This window comes from Zosterops lateralis (genome assembly GCF_965231275.1).
Source record: "Zosterops lateralis genome assembly, chromosome: 38".
Taxonomy (NCBI): Eukaryota; Metazoa; Chordata; class Aves; order Passeriformes; family Zosteropidae; genus Zosterops; species Zosterops lateralis.
Window position 1 is genome coordinate 350914 of NC_139798.1, and position 22575 is coordinate 373488.

At 40.5% G+C, this 22575-nt stretch overlaps 1 protein-coding gene across 2 annotated transcripts in view; it reads right to left on the bottom strand.

Annotated features, from left to right (window-relative positions):
- Positions 1-830: 830 nt before the first annotated feature.
- The window catches only part of LOC310921940 (importin-4-like), a 41522-nt gene continuing 19777 nt past the window's right edge, over positions 831-22575 (bottom strand). Inside the window, exons 8-22 of one of the 2 annotated variants that reach the window (XM_083882203.1) lie at positions 21272-21388; positions 18142-18234; positions 15425-15530; positions 12648-12756; positions 12146-12246; positions 11984-12061; positions 10637-10694; positions 10454-10529; positions 9863-10047; positions 9326-9364; positions 8167-8537; positions 7098-7218; positions 4464-4559; positions 2940-3009; positions 831-1000 (exon numbers count right to left, since the gene is read on the bottom strand). In XM_083882203.1, coding sequence (XP_083738329.1) covers positions 858-1000; positions 2940-3009; positions 4464-4559; positions 7098-7218; positions 8167-8537; positions 9326-9364; positions 9863-10047; positions 10454-10529; positions 10637-10694; positions 11984-12061; positions 12146-12246; positions 12648-12756; positions 15425-15530; positions 18142-18234; positions 21272-21388 — 1763 coding nt within the window. In that variant the 3' untranslated portion in view covers positions 831-857. Of the gene's footprint in view, positions 1001-2939; positions 3010-4463; positions 4560-7097; positions 7219-8166; positions 8538-9325; positions 9365-9862; positions 10048-10453; positions 10530-10636; positions 10695-11983; positions 12062-12145; positions 12247-12647; positions 12777-15424; positions 15531-18141; positions 18235-21271; positions 22342-22575 lie in introns of those variants that run through there. The other variant, XM_083882204.1, reaches the window with a different exon arrangement.

Genomic DNA, 22575 nt, shown 5'->3' on the forward strand with positions numbered 1-22575 from the left:
TTTTGAGATAAAATTTGGGAATTTTGGAGGGAAAATTTGGGGAAAAATTTGGGGTAAAATTTTGGAATTTTGAGGGAAAAATTTTGGGAATTTGGCAGGAAAATTTTGGGGAGAAATTCCGGAATTTTTGAGGGAAAATCTGGGAATTTTGTGGGAGAAAAGTTTGGGAATTTTAGGGGAAATTCCAGGAATTTTGGGCAAGAAATTTGGGACTTTTGAGAAGAAAAATTTGGGAATTTTGGGAGAAAATTTGGGGAATTTTGGGAGAAAAATTTGGGGGATTTTGGGGAGAAATTCGGGAATTTCTTGGGGAAAATCCGGGAATTTTGGAGGGAAATTTTAGGGAATTTTTGGGATAAATTTTGGGGAAATTTTTGGGAATTTGGGGGGCAAATTTTGGAAAATTTTTGGGAGAAAATCTGGGAAATTTTAGGAAAAAAATCGGGAATTTTTGGAATAAAATTTGGGGAATTTTGGAGGGTAAAATTTGGGAATTTTGGGGAAAATTTTGGGGTAAAATTTGGGAATTTTGGGGAGAATTTTGGGGGAAAAAATGGGAATTTTTGGGGGAAATTTTGATAAATTTGGGGTAAAAATTCAGGGGATTTTGGGAAGAAATTTGGAAGTTTTGGGGGAGAAAAAATTGGGAATTTTGGGGTAAAATTTTGGGAATTTTGGAGAATAAATTGGGGAGAAACTTTAAGGACAAACTTTTTTGGGGGATTTTTGGGGTTTCTTTGGGCCCAATTCAAGAAATTTTGGAAACTCAGAAATTTTTTTGGGTCAAATTTTAGAAATTTTGGGGTGAAATTCCCAACACAAAACAAGCCACGCCCACTTTTTTCAATCCTGGATTTTTATTGGCTGCCGGTGACGTCACCCAACATCCGGGCCAAGATGGCGGCCTGGGCGGGGTCCAGCGAGGCCACGCCCACCCGGAAGTGCTCGGGGCTGGCCCCGCCCACCCGGCGCAGCAACGAGAGCAGCGATTGGCTGAGAGCTGGAGGGGGCGGGGCCAAGGGGGGGGAAACAGGAAGTGACAAAAAATGAAGGAAAAAATTAGAAAAAAATTCACATTTTTTGCTAAAAAAACCCACAAATTTATCCCAAATTTTCCCCAAAATTTCCCCCAAATATTCCAATTTTCCCCCCAAAATCCCCCCAATTTCTCCCCAAAATTTCTTCATTTTTCCCCCCAAAATTTTCCCCCCAAATTCCCGATTTTTTTCCCCAAAATTTCCTCAAATTATTCCCCAAAAATCCCAAAATTTCTGCCAAAAATTTCCAATTTTTTCCCCCCAAAATTCCCAATCTTTCCACCCAAAAAAATTCCTAAAATTTTCCCCCAAAATTGCCCAGATTTTACCCCCAAAATTCCCAAATTTCTCCCCAAAATTCCCCAAAATTTCCCCCAAATTCCCAACATTTTCCCCCCCAAAATTCCAAAATTTTTACCCCAAAATTCCCCAAATTTTCCCTCAAAAATTCCCAAAATACCCAAATTTCCCAATTTCCCCAAAGATTTCCCCAAAAATGTCAAAAATTTCCCCAAATTTTTCTTAAATTTCCCCAAAATTCTCAAAAATTCACCAATTTTCTGCCAAAAATCCCCAAAATTTCCCCCAAAATCTCAAATTTTCCCTCCAAAATCTCAGATTTTTTCCCCAAATCCCCCAAATTTCCCCCAAAATTCCCCCAAAATTCCCAAATTCCCCCAAATTCTCCAAAATTTCCCAAATTTCCCCCAAATTTCCCCAAAAATTCAAAAAAATCCCCCAAATTTCCCTCAAAATTCCCCAAATTCCCCCAAAATTTCCAAATTTCCCAAATTTCCTCCGAAATTCCCCCAAAATTCCCCAAAAATTCCCAAATTTCCCCCTAAATCCCCAAATTCCCAAATTTTCCCAAAATTTCCCCAATTTTTTTCCAAATTCCCCCAAAATTTCCCTAAAAATTCCCCAAAAATCCCAATTTTTACCCCCAAATTCCCCAAGTTTTCCAAATTTTCCCCCAAAAATTCCCCCAAAATTCCCAAATTTTCCCTTAAAAATCCCATTTTTTTCCCAAAATTCCCCCAAAATTTCCCAAAATTTCCCAAAAATCCTCCAAATTTCCCCCCAAAATTCCCAAATTTCCTCCAAAACTTCCCCCAAAATTCCCAAATTTCCCCAAATTTCCCAAAAAAATTCCCAAATTTTCTCTTAAAAATCCCTTTTTTTCCCCCAAATTCCTCAAATTTCCCAAATTTCCCCCAAAATTCCCCAAATATCCCCAAAATTCCCAAATTCTCCAAAATTCCCCCAAATTTCCCCCCAAAATTCCCAAATTTTCCCTCAAAAAATCCCATTTTTTCGCCAAAAATCACCGAAATTTCCCCAAAAAACCCCAAATTCTCCCTTAAAAATCCCAAATTTTTTCCCAAAATTCACCCAAATCCCCAAAATTCCCCAAAAATTCCCAAAATTTTCCCAAAATTCCCCAAAATTCACCAAAAATCCCAATTTTTCCCCCCAAAATTCCCAAATTTTCCCCCAAAAAATCCCATTTTTTTTCCAAAATCCCCCAAAATTCCCCAAATTTCCCCCAAAACTCCCAAAAAATTCCCAAATTTTCCCCAAATTCCTCAAACATTCCCAAATTCCCCCAAATTTCCTCCAAAATTTCCCCAAATTCCCCAAAAAAATTCCCAAATTTTCCCTCAAAAAATCCCATTTTTTTCCCAAAACCCCCAAAAATTCCCCCAAAAATCCAAATTTCTTCCCCCAAATTCCCCAAATTTCTCCCAAAATTCCCCAAATTTTTCCCAAATTTCCCCCAAAATTTCCCCAAAATCCCCCAAAATTCCCCCAAATCCCCAAATTTTCCCAAAAATTCCCTAAAAATTTCCCCAAATCCCCCAAAATTCCCAAATTTCCCCCAAAAATTCCCGATTTTCCCACCTGTGTTTAACCGTTTGTTGACCAGGGCGGGGCCGACGCCGCGAAGCAGCTCCGGGACGTGCGGGACCAGCTGGAAATAAAAATTTGGGGTCAAATTTAAAAGATTTTGGGAAATTTTGGGAGTTTTTTTGGATTTTGGGGGTTTGGTGATTTTTGGGGATTTTTTTGGGATTTTTTTGGGGATTTTTTGGGATTTTTTTTGGATTTTTGGGGGGATTTTTTGAGGATTTTTTGAGGATTTTTTGGAATTTTTTGAGGATTTTTTTGGGGTTTTTTTGGAGAATTTTTGGAATTTTTTGAGGATTTTTTTAGGGATTTTTGGGGATTTTTTGGGAATTTTTGAGGATTTTTTGGGGGATTTTTTGGGGATTTTTAGGGGAAATTTGGGTCAAATTTCGGAGATTTTGGGAAAATTTGGGAATTTTTTTGGAATTTGGGGGTTTGGGGATTTTTGGGGATTTTTTGGGATTTTTTGGGGATTTTTTGGAATTTTTTGAGGATTTTTTGGGGATTTTTTTTGGGATTTTTTTGGGATTTTGGGGGATTTTTTGAGGATTTTTTTTGGATTTTTTTGGAGATTTTTTGGGGGATTTTTTGGGGATTTTTTGGGATTTTTTGGGATTTTTTGACGATTTTTCGGGATTTTTTGAGGATTTTTTTTAATTTTTTTATTATTTTTTGAGGATTTTTTTGGAATTTTTTGAGGATTTTTTGAGGAATTTTTGGGGGGATTTTTGGGGAAAATTCGGGTCAAATTTAAAAGATTTTGGGAAAATTTGGGAATTTTTTTTGATTTTGGGGGTTTGGGGATTTTTGGGGATTTTTTGGAGGATTTTTTTGGGATTTTTGGGATTTTTTGGGGATTTTTTTTTTTGGGTTTTTTTGGAGATTTTTTGGGGATTTTTTGGGATTTTTTGGGGGATTTTTTTGGGATTTTTTGGGGATTTTTTGGGGATTTTTTGGGATTTTTGGGGGATTTTGGGGGGATTTTTTGAGGATTTTTTTTTTTTTTTTCTGGATTTTTTGAGGAATTTTTTTGGGGAATTTTTGGGGGATTTTTTGGGGAATTTTTTGGGGATTTTTGGGATTTTTTTGGGAATTTTTGGGGGATTTTTGGGGAAAATTCGGGTCAAATTTAAAAGATTTTGGGAAAATTTGGGAATTTTTTTTGATTTTGGGGGTTTGGGGATTTTTGGGGATTTTTTGGGGGATTTTTTGGGATATTTTGGAATTTTTTGAGGATTTTTTTTCCACAATTTTTTCCAAATTTTTTCCCCAAATTTTTCCCCCAATTTTTTTCCATTTTTTCCCCAATTTTCCCCCAATTTTTTCCCCAAATTTTCCCCGATTTTTTCCCCAATTTTTCCCCAATTTTTCCCCAATTTTCCCCCAATTTTTCCTCAACTTTTCCCCATTTTTCCCCCAATTTTTCCCCCAATTTTTCCCCAATTTTTTCCCCAATTTCCCCCAATTTTTTGGCTCAATTTTGGCTCATTTTTCCCCAATTTTATCTCATTTTTTCACCTGCTCAGGCTCCGCCCCCAGCAGGAAGTTGAGCACAGGCTCCTCCTCCTCCAGATCCTCCGTCAGCGGCAGCGCCCCCAGGACCAGGGGCAGCACCTGGGGACCAGTATGGACCAGTATGGACCAGTATGGACCAGTATGGACCAGTATGGACCAGTGTGGACCAGTATGGACCAGTATGGACCAGTATGGACCAGTATGGACCAGTGTGGACCAGTATAGACCAGTATGGACCAGTATGGACCAGTATAAACCAGTGTAGACCAGTGTGGACCAGTATAAACCAATAGAAACCAATATAGACCAATATAAACCAGTATAAACCCATTAAAAGCCATTTCAACCAGTATAAACCAGTATAAACTCATTTAAATCCATTAAACCAGTATAAACCAATACAGACCAGTATAAACCAATATAAACCCATTAAAATCCATTTAAACCCATTAAAACCTATTAAACCAGTATGGACCAGTATAAAACATTATAAAACAGAATAAACCAATACAACCCAGTATAAACCAAAATAAACCCATAGAAACCAATAGAAACCCTTAAAAACCATTATAAACCATTATAAACCATTATAAACCAGTATAAACCAATATAAACCAATATAAACCAATATAAACCAATAGAAACCAGTATAAACCCATTTAAACCCATTAAAACCCATTAAAACGCATTTAAACCCATTAAAACCTATTAAACCAGTATAAAGCAGTATAAACCAGTATAAACCAATAGAAACCAATAGAAACCCTTGAAAACCAGTATAAACCAATATAAACCAGTATAAACCAATAGAAACCAATATGGAGCAATAAAACCAATAGAAACCAGTATAAACTAATATAAACCAGTATAACCCAGTAAAAACCTGTATAAACCAGTATAAACCCATTTAAACCCATTAAAACCTATTAAACCAGTATAAACCAGTATAAACAACCATAAACTAATATAAAACAATATAAACCAATGTAAACCAATGAAAACCAATATAAACCAGTATAAATCACTATAAATTAATAGAAACCAGAATAAATCAATAGAAACCAGTATGGACCAGTATCAACCAGTATAGACCAGTATAAACCACTACAAATAAATAGAAACCAATAGAAACCAATAGAAACCAATAGAAACCATTATAACCCAGTATAAACCAGTATAACCCAATACAAACCAATATAAACCCATTAAAACCCATTTAAATCCATTAAAACCATTTAAACCCATAAAGCCAGTATAAACCAATATAAACCAGTAGGAACCAGTATAAACCAGTATAAACCCATGAAAACCCATTAAAATCCATTTAAACCCAATAAAACCTATTAAACCAGTATGGACCAGTATAAACCAATATAAACTAATATAACCCAGTATAAACCAGTATAAAGCAATAGAAACCAATAGAAACCATTATAAACCCATTTAAACCCATTAAAAGCCATTTAAACCAGTATAAACCAGTATAAACTCATTTAAATCTATTAAACCAGTGTAAACCAGTATGGACCAGTATAAACCCATTTAAACCCATTAAAACCCATTAAAACGCATTTAAACCCATTAAAACCTATTAAACCAGTATGGGCCAGTATGGACCAGTATAAACGAATATAAACCAATATAAACCAATATAACCCAGTATAAACCAGTATAAACCAGTATAAACCAATAGAAACCCTTGAAAATCAGTATAAACCAATATAAACCAGTATAAACTAATATAAACCAGTATAACCCAGTATAAACCAGTATAAACCCATTTAAACCTATTAAAACCTATTAAACCAGTATAAACCAGTATAAATAACTATAAACTAATATAAAACAATATAAACCAATGAAAACCAATATAAACCAATATAAACCAGTATAGACCAGTATAGACCAGTATAAATCACTATAAATGAATATAAACCAATAGAAACCAATAGAAACCAATACAAACCAATATAACCCAGTATAAACCAGTATAAACCAGTATAAACCAGTATAAACCAGTATAACCCAGTATAACCCAGTATAAACCAGTATAAACCAGTATAAAAAAATTCCCCATTTAATCCCAATTTTTTCCCCATTTTTGACCCTTTCAGAGCCCCAAAATCCCCTCCCAGTCCAAACCAGTTTGTCCCAGTCTCTCCCAGTATAAACCAGTGACCCCCAAACCCCTCCCAGTATAAACCAGTATAAACCAGTATAAACCAGTAACCCCAAATCCCTTTTTCCCCCAATTTTTAACCCTTTAAAACCCATTTTTTGCCATTTTTTCACCATTTTTTCACCTCCCAGTCCCTCCCAGTATAAACCAGTAACTCCCAATTCCCTCCCAGTATAAACCAGTACAAACCAGTAACAAAAATCCCCGTTTTTCCCCCATTTTTTCCCATTTTTTCCCCTTTTTTTTCCCATTTTCCCCTCCCAGTATAAACCAGTATAAACCAATATAAACCAGTATCAAAATCACCAATTTTTTCCCCATTTTTAACCCTTTTCAAGCCCCAAAATCCCCCAAAATCTCCCCAAAATCCCCCAAAATCGCCCCAAAAATCCCCCAAAATCCCCCCAAAATCCCCTCCCAGTATAAACCAGTATAAACCAGTATAAACCAGTCCCCACCTGATGGAAGGGCGCCCCCTGCTGGCGCACCAGCGCTCCCAGTACATTGTCCCGGACCCGGCCCGGCCCCTCCCCTGCCCGGAGGGCGTGGCCACAAAGCTCCGCCCCCGGCCACGCCCCCCTGGGATTGGCCAGTTAAGGAAAAAAGTGGGCGGGGCTTAATATGTGGGGCTTGTCCTTATATGGGAATGTGGGCGGGGCTTAGTCTTGTATGGGAATGTGGGCGGGGCTTAGACTTATATGGAAATGTGGGCAGGGCTTAGACTTATATGAGGATGTGGGTGGGGCTTAAGGATGGTGGGCGGGGCTTGAAGCCTTATATGGGAATGTGGGTGTGGCTTAGTGTTTTATAGGAATGTGGGTAGGGTTTAAGGGTGGTGGGCAGGGCTTAAAGCCTTATATGGGAACGTGGGTGTGGCTTAAAGCCTTATATGGGATTGTGGGCGGGGCTTAGCCATATATGGAAATGTGAGTGTGGCTTATTTAATGTGGGCACGTGGGCGGGGTTTAAGGGTGGTGGGCGGGGCTTAAAGCCTAATATGGATATGTGGGCGTGGCTTAAAAAGCTTTATATTGGAATGTGGGTGTGGCTTAACTTTATATGGGAATGTGGGTGTGGTTTAAGGGTGGTGGGTGGGGCTTAAAGCCTTATATGGAAATGTGGGTGTGGCTTAAGGTTATATGGGAATGTGGGCGGGGTTTACGGGTGGTGGGCGTGGCTTAAAGCCTTATATGGGGAGGTGGGTGTGGCTTAACTTTATATGGGAATGTGGGCGGGGTTTGAGGGTGGTGGGCGTGGCTTAAATCCTTATATGGGAATGTGGGTGGGGCTTAAAGGCTTATATTGAAATGTGGGTGTGGCTTAACTTTATATGAGAATGTGGGTGTGGTTTAATAATGGTGGGCGGGGCTTAAAGCCTTATATAGGAAGGTGGGTGGGGCTTAAAGCCTTATATGGGATTGTGGGCGGGGCTTAACTTTATATGGAAATGTGGGCGTGGTTTAAGTACAGTGGGCGTGGCTAAACCTCCCCCCCCCAGCCCTCCCCCGCCCTCTGATTGGTGGATACTCGTCCTGAGCGTGTCCCACGGCCTCCCCGATCCGACCAATGGCGTAGAAGGCGTTGGCTCTCACTTCCGGGTCCGGATCGCCGACGGCCAATCGGAAGGCGGGGCCCAAATCGGGCAAAAAGGGCGTGGCCTGGGCGCCGAGGGCGTGGCCCAGCTGACCAATCACAGCGGCCGCCCAGGAGCGAGCCCCGGGGTGGGCGGGGTCAGCCAGGGCGGCCAATAGGGAGGGGAGGATTCGGCGGAAGAGGTGAGGGGGGAAGGCCCCGCCCTTTTCGGTGACGTCACTTCCTGTTTGCGTGCCGGACATGGCCGCGCCCAGTTCCGTCAGCCAATCGGAGGCCGTTTCGCGGAGCTCCGCCCGCTGGGAGGACTGGGGGGGAAAGGGTTAAACTGGGATAAACTGGTTTAGACTGGGAGGGACTGGGAGGGAACTGGGGGTTACTGGTTTATACTGGGAGGGAGTTTGGGGGTCACTGGTTTGTACTGGGGTGAATTGGGATGAACTGGGAGGTGGTTTGTGGTCACTGGGAGGTCACTGGGCCAGACTGGTTTATACTGGGAGGGGATTTGGGGTCACTGGTTTGAACTGGGAGGGAACTGGGAGGGGATTCGGGGTTACTGGTTTATACTGGGATTGAACTGGGATGAACTGGGACGTTACTGGGACAGGGTTTCAACTTACTGGGATCAACTGGGAGGGAACTGGGCCATACTGGGAGTAACTGGGACCTTACTGGGAGTGGGTTTGGGGTTACTGGTTTATACTGGGAGGGAATGGGAGGGACTGGGATTGGATTTGGTGTTACTGGGATGAACTGGGAGGGGATTTGGGGCTACTGGGCCATACTGGGAGTTACTGGTTTGGGGTTTGGGGTTACTGAGAGGGAACTGGGAAGGGACTGGAGGTTACTGGGAAGGGACTGGGCCATACTGGGATGAACTGGGAGATCCCTGTTTGGTTACTGGGCCATACTGGGAGTTACTGGGGGTTACTGGGAAGGGGATTTGGGGTTACTGGGACGAACTGGGAGTTACTGGGATGAACTGGGAGTTACTGGTGGGTCACTGGTTTATACTGGGAGTCACTGGGATGTCACTGGGAGGGGGATTTGGGGGTTACTGGGCCAAACTGGTTTGAACTGGGAGCTCCTCCCTCACCTCGTCCTCGTCGTCCTCCCGCGACCTCAGACAGGCGACCTGGGAGGGGGCGGGGCCAGTCAGGCCACGCCCACCCCCTTAGACCACACCCACATCCACAAGCCACGCCCATATTGGCCAATACCCATTCTAAGCCACGCCCACCCATATAAACACCAGCATTAGGCCACGCCCACTTCCATTTAAGCCACGCCCACCACAAACCTCCCTTAAGCCACACCCACCTCTCCAATTCCCCTTAAGCCACGCCCACATTAATTAGGCCACGCCCACATGCCCTTAAAAGGCCTTTGAGCCCCTCCCACTCATTAAAACTCTTTAAGCCCCTCCCACTCCTTTAAACCCTTTAAGCCCCGCCCACCCCTTTAAGCCCTTTAAGCCCCTCCCACCCATTAAAACCCCTTTAAGCCCCTCCCACATATTTAAGCCCCTCCCACTTTAAGCCCCGCCCACTCTTTAAGCCCCACCCACTCCTTTAACCCATTTAAGCTCCTCCCCTTTTTAAGCCCCGCCCCTTTCAGCTCCAACCAATGTTACCTGGCCAGCGATGACGTCACACAGGGCTCGACCAATGGGCTCCAGCCATTCCGGGGGGGCGTGGCCTGGGGGCTGCAGGAGCCGCCCGGCCCCGCCCACCGCCCCCAAAGCTCCGCCCACTTCCGGGTCCTTCCGGATCCCCTCGAGGAGAGCCTGGAGCGCCCCCTGCTGGGCGGGGCTGGGGGCTGGGAGAGACCAGTATGGACCAGTATAAACCAGTATAAACCAGTATAAACCAGTATGGACCAGTAAAAACCAGTATAGACCAGTATAAACCAGTATAAACCATTAACTTGCCCCACAGAGTTCCCAGTTCATTCCCGTGACTCTCCCAGTTCCCTCCCAGTATAAACCAGTAACCCCCAGTTCCCTCCCAGTTCATCCCAGTATAAACCAGTATAAACCAGTATGGCCCAGTCACCTCCCAGTACAAACCAGTGACCCCCAAATCCCATCCCAGTTCATCCCAGTACAAACCAGTGACCCCTCAGTACAAACCAGTTTGTCCCAGTTCCATCCCAGTATAAACCAGTAACCCCCAAACCCCCTCCCAGTATAAACCAGTATAAACCAGTATAAACCAGTACAAACCAGTTTGGGGCCTCCCGCAGCGGCAGAGACTCCCCAGGGCCTCGTAGGCGGCGCCTCTGAGCTGGGCCTGGGGGAACTGGGATGGACTGGGAGTTACTGGTTTGTACTGGGAGGGGAATGGGGGTTACTGGTTTATACTGGGAGGGGACTGGGGGTTACTGGTTTATACTGGGAGGGGCTCACCTGAGTCAGATCCAAGATGGCCGCCAGGGAAGGCTCCAGGTAAGGGAAGAAGGCGGAGCTGGGGAAAACCAGTATAGACCAGTATAAACCAGTATAGACCAATATAAATCAATATAAAGCAATATAAATCAATATAAACCCATAAAACCAGTATAGACCAGTATAAACCAATATAAACCAGTATAAACCAGTATAAACCAGTATAACCAGTATAAAAATTCAACTTTTTCCCATTTTTTGCTGTTTTTTAACCCATTTTTTCCCTCCCACTATAAACCAGTATAAACCAGTAACTCCCAGTCCCAAACCAGTAACCCGAGATCCCAAACCAGTATAAACCAGTATAAAAATTCCCTTTTTTTCCCTAATTTTTCCCTCCTGGTCACCTCCCAGTATAAACCAGTATAACCCAGTATAAACCAGTATAAACCCATTTAAACCCATTAAAACGTATTAAACCAGTATAAACCAGTATAGACCAGTATAAACCAGTATAAACCCATTAAAACCCATTAAACCAGTATAAACCAATATAAACCAGTATAAACCCGTATACCCCAGTATAAACCAGTAGAAACCAGTACAGACCAATATAAACCAGTATAAACCCATTTAAATGCATTAAACCAGTCCAAACCAGTATAACCCAGTATAACCCAGTGTAAACCAGTATAAACCCATTTAAGCCCATTATAACCCATTAAACCCCATTAAACCAGTATAAACTAGTACAGACCAATATAAACCAGTATATCCCAGTATGGACCAGTATAAACCAGTATAAACCATCCAAACCAGTATAACCCAGTCCAAACCAATATAACCCAGTATAAACCAGTATAACCAATATAAACCAGTGTAAACCAGTATAACCCAGTATAAACCAATCCAAACCATTAGAAACCAGTATCACCCAGTTTAAACCATTATAAACCACTGCAAACCAGTATATCCCAGTATAAACCAGTATAACCCAGTATAAACCAGTATCACCCAGTATAACCCAGTATAACCAGTACAAACCAGTATAACCCAGTCCAAACCAGTATACCCCAGTATACCCCAGTATAACCCAGTATAAACCAGTATAAACCCATTAAACCCCATTAAAACCCATTAAACCAGTATAAACCAGTACAGACCAGTATAAACCAGTCCAACCCAGTCCAAACCAGTATAAACCAGTATAACCCAGTATAACCCAGTATAACCTAGTATAAACCAGTATAAACCAGTATAAACCAAAATAAACCAGTAAAACCAATAAAACCCAATATAAACCAGTCCAACCCAGTATAAACCAGTATAAACCAGTCAAACCAGTATAACCCAGTACACCCCAGTTACCCGCAGTTCTCCGCCAGCTCCCCCAGCGCCCCCAGCGCCGCCTCGGCCAATCCGGGGAAAGCTCCGCCCATTTCCGGCCTGAAAAGGGGGCGTGGCCATGACCATAAATGGGCATCGTGGTGTTTAAGCCACGCCCACCCGGCCCAGGCCACGCCCACTCACTCCACAGGCTCCGCCCATTCGATGACGTCATCGTCCATTGGCTCCGCCCCTTCAGGGTCGTCGTGGAGGTGGAGGAGCCAATCAGGAGCTTCCGAGGGGGGCTGGGGGGGGAAAGGGACCAGTATGGACCAGTATAAACCAGTATAAACCAGTAAAGAAACCCCCCAAACCAGTACAAACCAGTATAAACCAGTATAAACCAGTATAAACCAGTATAGACCAGTGACCACCCCCAGTCCCCTCCCAGTTCATCCCAGTTCCCTCCCAGTATAAACCAGTGACCCCCAAACCTCTCCCAGTATAAACCAGTAGCTCCCAGTTCATCCCAGTATGGCCCAGTTACCTCCCAGTTCATCCCAGTGATCCCTCCCAGTATAAACCAGTAACCCCCAAACTCCTCCCAGTATAAACCAGTATAAACCAGTAAAGAAAAACCCCAAACCAGTATAAACCAGTATAAACCAGTATAAACCAGTATAAAGCAGTATAAAGCAGTACAGACCTGCGGGGCGGGCGGGGACAGCGCCCCCTGCAGGAGCGGCATCACCCGGGTCAGGACAGGCCCCGCCCCCTCCTTGACCAGTTCAGACACGGCCGAGACCAGCTGCAAACTGGGACAAACTGGTTTGGACTGGGAGGGGCTGGGAGGGAACTGGGAGGGACTGGGAGGGACTGGGGGGGACTGGGAGGGACTGGGAGGGGTTTTGGGGTTATTGGGATAAACTGGTTTATACTGGGAGGGACTGGGAGGGAACTGGGAGCTACTGGTTTTTACTGGGAGGGAACTGGGATTGAACTGGGAGGGAACTGGGAGGGGGTCTGGGGTTACTGGGTCAAACTGGGAGGTAACTGGGAGTAACTGGGACCTTACTGGGATGGGGTTTGGGGTTACTGGTTTATACTGGGATGGACTGTGAGGAACTGGGAGGGAACTGGTTTATACTGGGAGGGAACTGGGATCTTACTGGGAGGGGATTTGGGGTTACTGGTTTATACTGGGAGGGAACTGGGAGGGACTGGGAGGGGACTGGGGGTTACTGGTTTATACTGGGAGGGAGATTAGGGGTTACTGGTTTGTACTGGGGTGAATTGGGAGGGACTGGGAGGGAACTGGAACAAACTGGGAGTAACTGGGAGCTTACTGGGAGCAGGTTTGGGGTTACTGGTTTATACTGGGAGGGACTGGGAGTAACTGGGACCTTACTGGGAGTGAGTTTGGGGTTACTGGTTTATACTGGGATGAACTGGGAGGGACTGGGAGTGGAGATTTGGGTAACTGGGACTCAACTGGTTTGGACTGGGAGGGAACTGGGATGGACTGGGACAAACTGGGAGGGAACTGGGAGGGGATTTGGGGTTACTGGGAGTTACTGGTTTATACTGGGAGGAGACTGGGAGGGGATTTGGGGTTACTGGGAGGGAACTGGGAAAGGGGCTCGGGGTTACTGGGAGGGAACTGGGAGCTACTGGTTTGTACTGGGAGAGAACTGGGATCGAACTGGGAAAGGGTTTCATGTTACTGGGATGAACTGGGATGGACTGGGAGTTACTGGGCCATACTGGGAGTAACTGGGACCTTACTGGGAGTGGATTTGGGATTACTGGTTTATACTGGGATGGACTGGGAGGGACTGGGAGGGACTGGGCCATACCGGGATGAACTGGGACGTTACTGGTTTGGACTGGGATAAACTGGGATAAACTGGGATGAACTGGGAGGGGATTTGGGGTCACTGGGATGAACTGGGAGGGGCTGAGAAACAAAAAGTGGGCGGGGCTTAAGTGGAAAGTGGGCGGGGCTTAAGGGGGAAAGTGGGCGGAGCTTAGGAGAAAGTGGGCGGGGCTTAAGGGGGAAAGTAGGCGGGGCTTGGGGAAAGTGGGCGGGGCCGAGGGAGGGGCCCGGGGGGGATTTTTGGGGTGAATTTTGGGGTGAATTTTTTGGGAATTTTTGGGGAGAATTTTGTGTAAAATTTTGGAGATTTTTGAGTAAAATTTTTGGGATTTTCGGGCCAAATTTTAGGATAATTTTGGGACAATTTTGGGACAATTTTGGGACAATTTTGGGACAATTTTGGGGTGAATTTTGGAATAATTTTTGGGTAATTTTGGGATTTTTGGGGGGATTTCTGGGGTGAATTTTTTTGATTTTTGGGGTGAATTTTGGGGATTTTTGGGTCGAATTTGGGGGATTTTTGGGGTGAATTTTGGGGTATGTTTGAATAATTTTGGGATAGTTTGGGGGGATTTTTGGGGTGAATTTTGGGGGATTTTTGGGGTGAATTTTGGGGGATTTTTGGAGTGAATTTTGGGATATTTTTGGATAGTTTTGAGGACAATTTTGGAACAATTTTGGGGGATTGTTGGGGCGAATTTTGGGGGATTTTTAGGACAATTCTGGGACAATTTTGGGATAATTTTCGGGTAAATTTTGGGACAATTTTGGGACAATTTTGGGGCAAAATTAGGGAGATTTTTTGGTGAATTTTTGGGAATTTTTGGGGTAATTTGGGGATAATTTTGGGACAATTTTGGGGTGAATTTTGGGAAAAATTTTGAGGATTTTTGGGGTGAATTTTGTGGAATTTTTTTCTGATTTTTTGGGTAAAATTCGGGGAATTTTGGGGATTTTTTGGGACAAATTTTGGGGAATTTTGGGGTGAATTTTAGGGAGAATTTTTAGGATTTTTGGAGTGAATTTTGGGGATTTTTGTGACTTTTTTGGGACAATTTTGGGACAACTTTGGGGATAATTTTGGGACAATTTTTGGGTAAATTCTGGGATAATTTTGGGGGATTTTTGGGATGAATTCTGGAGATTTTTTGGCCGATTTTGGGGGATTTTTGGGGTGTATTTTGGGGGAATTTTTGGGCGAATTTTGGGACAATTCTGTGACAATTTTAGAACAATTTCGGGACAATTTCGGGGATAATTTTGGGGGATTTTTGGGATGAATTTTGGGGGATTTTTGAGGTGAATTTTTTGGATTTTTGGGGTGAATTTTGGGGGATTTTTGGGGTGAATTTTGGGCGAATTTTGGGACAACTTTGGGATAATTTGGGGGGATTTTTGGGACAATTTTGTGATAATTCGGGGACAATTTTGGGATAATTTTGGAGTGAATTTTGGGACAATTTTGGGACAATTTTGGGACAATTTCGGGGGAATTTTGGGGTGAATTTTTGGAGATTTTTGGGACAACTTTGGGATAATTTTGGGGATTTTTTGTGACAATTTTGGGACTATTTTGGGACAATTTTGGGATAAATTCTGTCACTCACGTCACCCTGGTGGCCTCCTCGTCCCCCGGGGCCAATCCCAGGCCGAGCTCCAGGGCCTCCAGCAGCCCCTCCCCCACCACGGCCACGCCCAGCGCCCCCAGGACCTCTGGGAAACCAGTACGGACCAGTATAAACCAGTATGGACCAGTATGGACCAGTATGGACCAGTATGGACCAGTATGGACCAGTATGGACCAGTATAGACCAGTATGGACCAGTATGGACCAGTATGGACCAGTATAGACCAGTATGGACCAGTATGGACCAGTATGGACCAGTATGGACCAGTATGGACCAGTATGGACCAGTATGGACCAGTATGGACCAGTATAGACCAGTATGGACCAGTATGGACCAGTATGGACCAGTATGGACCAGTATGGACCAGTATAAACCAGTATAATCCCATTTAAAACCATAAAACCAGTATAGACCAGTATAAACCAATATAAAAATTCCCAATTTTCCCCCAATTTTTTCCCCATTTTTGACCCTTTCAGAGCCCCAAAATCCCCTCCCAGTCCAAACCAGTTTGTCCCAGTCTCTCCCAGTATAAACCAGTGACCCCAAACCCCTCCCAGTATAAACCAGTATAAACCAGTATAAACCAGTGACCCCAATTCTCATTTTCCCCCATCTTTAACCCTTTCTTTGCCATATTTTCCCCATTTTTTGCCCGATTTTCCCCATTTTTTCACCAAAATTCCCCTCTTTTTTTTCATTTTTCCCCCATTTTTATCAATTTCCCCCTCCCAGTTCCCTCCCAGTATAAACCAGGAACCCCATCCCATTTTTAACCCTTTAATCCCCATTTTTAACCCTTTCTTTGCCATATTTTCCTCATTTTTAATCATTTTTCCCCCATTTCTTCACTGATTTTCTGCATTTTTTTTTCCTTTTTCCCCTCCCAGTCCCTCCCAGTATAAACCAGTAACTCCCAGTTCACTCCCAGTATAAACCAGGAACCCCAAACCCCTTTTCCTCCATTTTAACCCATTTTTTCCCCATTTTTAACCCTTTCTTTGCCATATTTTCCCCATTTTTTGCCCAATTTTCCCCATTTTTTCACCAAAATTCCCCATTTTTTTTCCTTTTTCCCCATTTTCCCCCTCCCAGTCCCTCCCAGTATAAACCAGTAACTCCCATTACAAACCAGTATAAAAAAAATCCCCATTTTTAACCCTTTTTTTACCATTTTTAACCATTTTTTTCCCCATTTTTTGTCATTTTTTCCCCATTTTTTCTCATTTTCTCCCCATTTTTTCACCGATTTTGTTCTTTTTTTTTCCTTTTTTCCCTCCCAGTACAAACCAGTATAAACCAGAATAACCCAGTATCAAACCCACCAATTTTCCCCCATTTTTTCCTCATTTTTCCCCATTTTTTCCCCATTTTTTGTCATTTTTTCACCATTTTTTCACCGATTTTCTTCATTTTTTTTCCTTTTTTCCCTCCCAGTATAACCCAGTATAAACCAGTATAACCCAGTATCGAACCCACCAATTTCCCCCCATTTTTTCCTCATTTTCCCCCATTTTTTCCCCATTTTTTCCCCATTTTTTCCCCATTTTTCCCCATTTTTTCACCAAAATTCCCCATTTTTTTTTCATTTTTCCCCATTTTTTCCCTCCCAGTATAAACCAGTATAAACCAGTAACCCCCATTACAAACCAGTATAAAAAATCCTCATTTTTAACCCTTTCTTTACCATTTTTTCCCCATTTTTTGTCATTTTTTCACCATTTTTTCACCGATTTTCTTCATTTTTTTCCCTTTTTTCCCTCCCAGTATAACCCAGTATAAACCAGTATAACCCAGTATCAAACCCACCAATTTTCCCCCATTTTTTCCTCATTTTCCCCCATTTTTTCCCCATTTTTTCCCCATTTTTTGTCATTTTTTCCCCATTTTTTCACCGATTTTCTTTTTTTTTTATTTTTTCCCTCCCAGCCCCTCCCAGTACAAACCAGTATAAACCAGTATAAACCAGTATCAAACCCACCAATTTTCCCCCATTTTTTCCTCATTTTTAACCCTTTAATCCCCATTTTTAACCCTTTTTTCCCCATTTTTCCCCATTTTTTCACCAAAATTCCCCATTTTTTTTTCATTTTTCCCCATTTTTTCCCTCCCAGGATAAACCAGTAACTCCCAGTTCCCTCCCAGTATAAACCAGTATAAAAATCCCCATTTCCCCCCATTTTTAACCCTTTCTTTGCCATTTTTCCCCATTTTTTCCCCATTTTTTCTCATTTTTTCCCCATTTTTTCACCGATTTTCTTCTTTTTTTTTTCCTTTTTCCCTCCCAGTATAACCCAGTACAAACCAGTATAAACCAGTATCAAACCCACCAATTTTTTCCCTATTTTAACCCTTTCTTTGCCATATTTCCCCATTTCTCCTCATTTTTTCTCATTTTTTCCCCATTTTTTCACCGATTTTCTTCATTTTTTTTTCCTTTTTTCCCTCCCAGTCCCTCCCAGTATAAACCAGTATAAACCAGTAACCCCAAAACCTCATTTCCCCCCATTTCCCCCCATTTTTAACCCTTTCCTTGCCATTTTTAACCCCTTTTTCCCCATTTTTAACCCTTTTTTCCCCATTTTTTCTCATTTTTTCCCCATTTTTTCACCGATTTTCTTCATTTTTTTTTCCTTTTTTCCCTCCCAGCCCCTCCCAGTCTAAACCAGTCTAAACCAGTCTAAACCAGTCCTCACCCAGGGCCTGGAGCTGGTGCTGCCCCCCCCGGGCCAGGGCTCGGATCCTGCCCAGGGCGGGGGAGGGGAGGGGCAGGGACCGCGCCGTGGTGGCTGAAAAAAATAATAAAAATTATAAAAATTATTATAATTTTGGGGAAATTTGGGGGATTATTAAAGTTTTGGGGGTTTGGGGGGATTTGGGGGATTTTTTTGGGGGGAAAATTGGGATTTTTGTGAAATTTTTTGGATTTTTTGGGGATTTTTTGGGTTATTTTTGGGTCATTTTTTGGGTCATTTTTGGGCCATTTTTGGGTCATTTTTGGGTCATTTTTGGGTCATTTTTGGGCCATTTTTGGGTCATTTTTTGGGTCATTTTTGGGCCATTTTTGGGTCATTTTTGGGTCATTTTTGGGTCATTTTTGGGCCATTTTTGGGTCATTTTTTAGGTCATTTTTGGGCCATTTTTGGGTTATTTTTGGATCATTTTTGGGCCATTTTTGGGCATTTTTGGGCCATTTTTGGGTCATTTTTTGGGTCATTTTTGGGCCATTTTTGGGTCATTTTTGGGTCATTTTTGGGTCATTTTTGGGCCATTTTTGGGTCATTTTTGGGTCATTTTTGGGTCATTTTTGGGTCATTCTTGGGTCATTTTTTGTGTCAATTTTTGGGTCATTTTTTGGTCATTTTTTGTATATTTTTGGTCAGTTTTGGGTCTTTTTTGGGTATTTTTTTCCCTTTTTTTGGTCATTTTTTTTGTAATTTTCAGTCATTTTTTGTGTCAATTTTTGGGTCATTTTTGTGTCATTTTTTGTCTAATTTTTTTTTTAATTTTTGGGCATTTTTTGTGTCATTTTTGTGTCATTTTTGTGTCATTTTTGGGTCTTTTTTTGTGTATTTTTTTGATTTTTGTGTCATTTTTTGGATCATTTTTTGGGTCATTTTTTACGTGATTTTTTGAATATTTTTTGAGTTATTTTTGGGTCATTTTTTGTTCATTTTTTTGTATTTTTCAGTCATTTTTTGTGTCAATTTTTGGCTATTTTTGGGTATTTTTTGGTCATTTTGTGTCAATTTTTGGGTCATTTTTGGGTCATTTTTTGTCTAATTTTTTTTTTAAATTTTTGGGCATTTTTTGTGTCATTTTTTGGGTCATTTTTGTGTCGATTTTTGTGTCATTTTTAATGTAATTTTTTGTATTTTTCAGTCATTTTTTGTGTCAATTTTTGGATCATTTTTTGGTCATTTTTGGTCATTTTTTGGGTCATTTTTGGGTATTTTTCAGTCATTTTGTGTCAATTTTTGGTCATTTTTGGGTCATTTTTTGTCTAATTTTTTAAAAAATTTTCGGGTCATTTTTGGACCATTTTTTGAGTCTCTTTTTGTGTCATTTTTTGGGTCATTTTTTGGCCATTTTGTGTCATTTTTGGGTCATTTTTTGAGTCATTTTTTGTGCAATTTTTTGGATCATTTTTGGCCATTTTTTGGTCATTTTTTGGGCCATTTTTGTGTCAATTTTTGGGTCATTTTTTGGTCTTTTATTTGTATATTTTTGGTAATTTTTGGGTCATTTTTTGGATCATTTTTGGTTCATTTTTTGAGTTACTTTTGTTTTATTTTTGTGCCATTTTTTGTCTCCTTTTTGTGTCATTTTTTGTGTCATTTTTTGGGCCATTTTGGGTCATTTTTGGGTCATTTTTCTGTCATTTCCTGGTTATTTTTGGGGCATTTTTGGCTCATTTTTGGATCATTTTTGGGTCATTTTTAATCTAATTTTTTGTCTATTTTTGAGTTATTTTTGGGTCATTTTTGTGTCAATTTTCAGGTATTTTTGGGTCATTTTTGGGCTATTTTGGGGTCATTTTTTTGGTTATTTTGTGTCATTTTTGAGTCAATTTTTTGGGTCAATTTTTCGTATATTTTGGGTATTTTTGTGTCATTTTTGGGTCATTTTTTTGGTATTTTTGGGTCATTTTTTGGTCATTTTTGGGTCATTTTTTGTCTAATTTTTTTTTTTAACGTTTGGTCATTTTTTGTGTCATTTTTGGGTCATTTTTGTGTCGATTTTTGTGTCATTTTCAATGTAATTTTTTTGTATTTTTCAGTCATTTTTTGTGTCAATTTTTGGTCATTTTTGGGTCATTTTTTGGGTCCTTTTTTGTGTCATTTTTTTGTTATTTTTGTGTCTTTTTTTGTCATTTTTGGGTCATTTTTTGGGTCATTTTTTGTCTAATTTTTTTTAAATTTTTGGGCCATTTTTTGTGTCATTTTTGGCTCATTTTTTGTCTATTTTTTTCCCTTTTTTTCGGTCATTTTTGACTCATTTTTGTGTCATTTTTGAGTCATTTTATGGGTAATTTTTGTGTCATTTTTTGAGTCATTTTTTGGGCCAATTTTGGGTCATTTTTTGAATTATTTTTGGTTATTTTTGTGTCATTTTTGTGACGATTTTTGGGTCATTTTTGAGTCATTTTTGGGTCATTTTTTGGCCATTTTTTCAGTTATTTTTGTGTCATTTTTTGAGTCATTTTTGGGTCATTTTTTGTGTCATTTTTGTGTCAATTTTCTTGGTCATTTTTTTTGTATATTTTTGGTTATTTTTATGTCATTTTTGGCTCATTTTTGTCTCATTTTTGTGTCATTTTTTGTCTATTATTTTCCCTTTTTTTCGGTCATTTTTGGCTCATTTTTGGCTCATTTTTTGTGTCAATTTTTGGTCATTTTTGGGTAATTTTTTGTCTAATTTTTTTTTAAATTTTCGGCATTTTTGGGCTATTTTGGGGTCTTTTTTTGGTTATTTTTGTGTCATTTTTGTGTCATTTTTGTGTCATTTTTGGGTCGTATTTTGGGTATTTTTTGCGTCATTTTTGGCCATTTTTTGTGTCATTTTTGAGTCATTTTTTGGGCCATTTTGGGTCATTTTTTTGTATATTTTTGGTTAATTTTTGGGTCATTTTTTGGTCTTTTTTTTTGTATTTTTTGTCTCTTTTTTGAGTTATTTTTGGGTCTTTTTTGCGTTATTTCTGTGTCATTTTTTGTCTATTTTTTTCCTTTTTTTTCGGTCATTTTTGGGTCATTTTTAAATTATTTTTATGTATTTTTTGGGGTGTTTTACGTGGTTTTTTTGTGTATTTTCATGTGTTTTCCTCACCCAGGCTGTGCAGGGCGCTCAGGGCCAGCTCTTTGCTCTTTTCCTCCCCCGGAGCCTCCAAAGGTCCCAAAATCCTGGGCAGGACCCGGGGCAGCCACGGCCCCACCCCCTCCTCCCCTGGGGCCAAAAAAATCCACAAATTCCACACAAAATCCACCAAAATCCATGAAAAAACACAAAAAAAAGAGAGAAAAACAAAAAAAAATTGGGTTAAAATACAAAAAAATGGGAAAAATCAGCAAAAAAACAAAAAAAAAAAACCAAAAAAAATTAAGATTTTTAATTTTTTTTCTGGTTTTTTACCCATTTTTTCCCAAAAATCTCAAGTTTTCCCAAATTTTCCCAAAAATTTCCCTGTAAAATTTTAGCTTTTTTCCCAAATTTTCCGAATTTTTTCTGATTTTTCACAAATTTTCCCAAATTTTCCCATTTTTTTCCGAATTTTCCCAATTTTTCCCAAATTCTTCCCCAAATTTTCCAATTTTTTCCCAAAAATTCCATCAAAATTTTAGATTTTTCCCAAATTTTCTGAATTTTTTTCTGATTTTTCACAAATTTTTTCCAAATTTCCCCAATTTTTTCCCAAATTTAACAATTTTTCCCCCAAATTTTTCAAATTTTCCCCAAAAATTTCCCAAAATTTCCCATTTTTTCCTTATTTTTTCCAAATTTTTAAAGTTTTTCTCAAATTTCCCCCAATTTCCCCAGATTTTTCCCAATTTTTTCCCAAATTTTCCCAATTTTTCCCTTTTTTCCCAAAATTCCCAAATTTCCCCCAAAATTTTCCCCAAATTTTCTCCCAAATTTTCCAATTTTTTCCCAAAATTTCCCCGTAAAATTTTAGATTTTTCCCAAATTTTCCAAAGTTTTTTCTGATTTTTCACAATTTTTTTGCAAATTTTCCCATTTTTTTCCAATTTTTCCCCCAATTTTTCCCAAATTTCCCCCAAAATTCCCAAATTTTCCCCAAATTTCCCCAGAATTCCCTGAAAATTCCCAAATTTTCCCCAATTTTTTCCCAATTTCCCCAAAATTCTCAATTTTATCCCCAATTACCCCAAATTTTTTTAAAATTTATGTAAAAATTTCCAATTTTTTCCCAAATTTCCCAAAAATTCCCCCAAATTTCCCAATTTTTTCCCCAAAATTCCCAAATTTTCTCCATTTTTTTCCCCAAATTTCCCCAAAATTCCCTGAAAATTCCCAAATTTTCCCCAATTTTTTCCCAATTTTCCTCAAATTCCCCAACTTTCCTCCAAAATTCCCAATTTTTTTAATTTCTCCCCCTAATTTTCCAAAAAAAT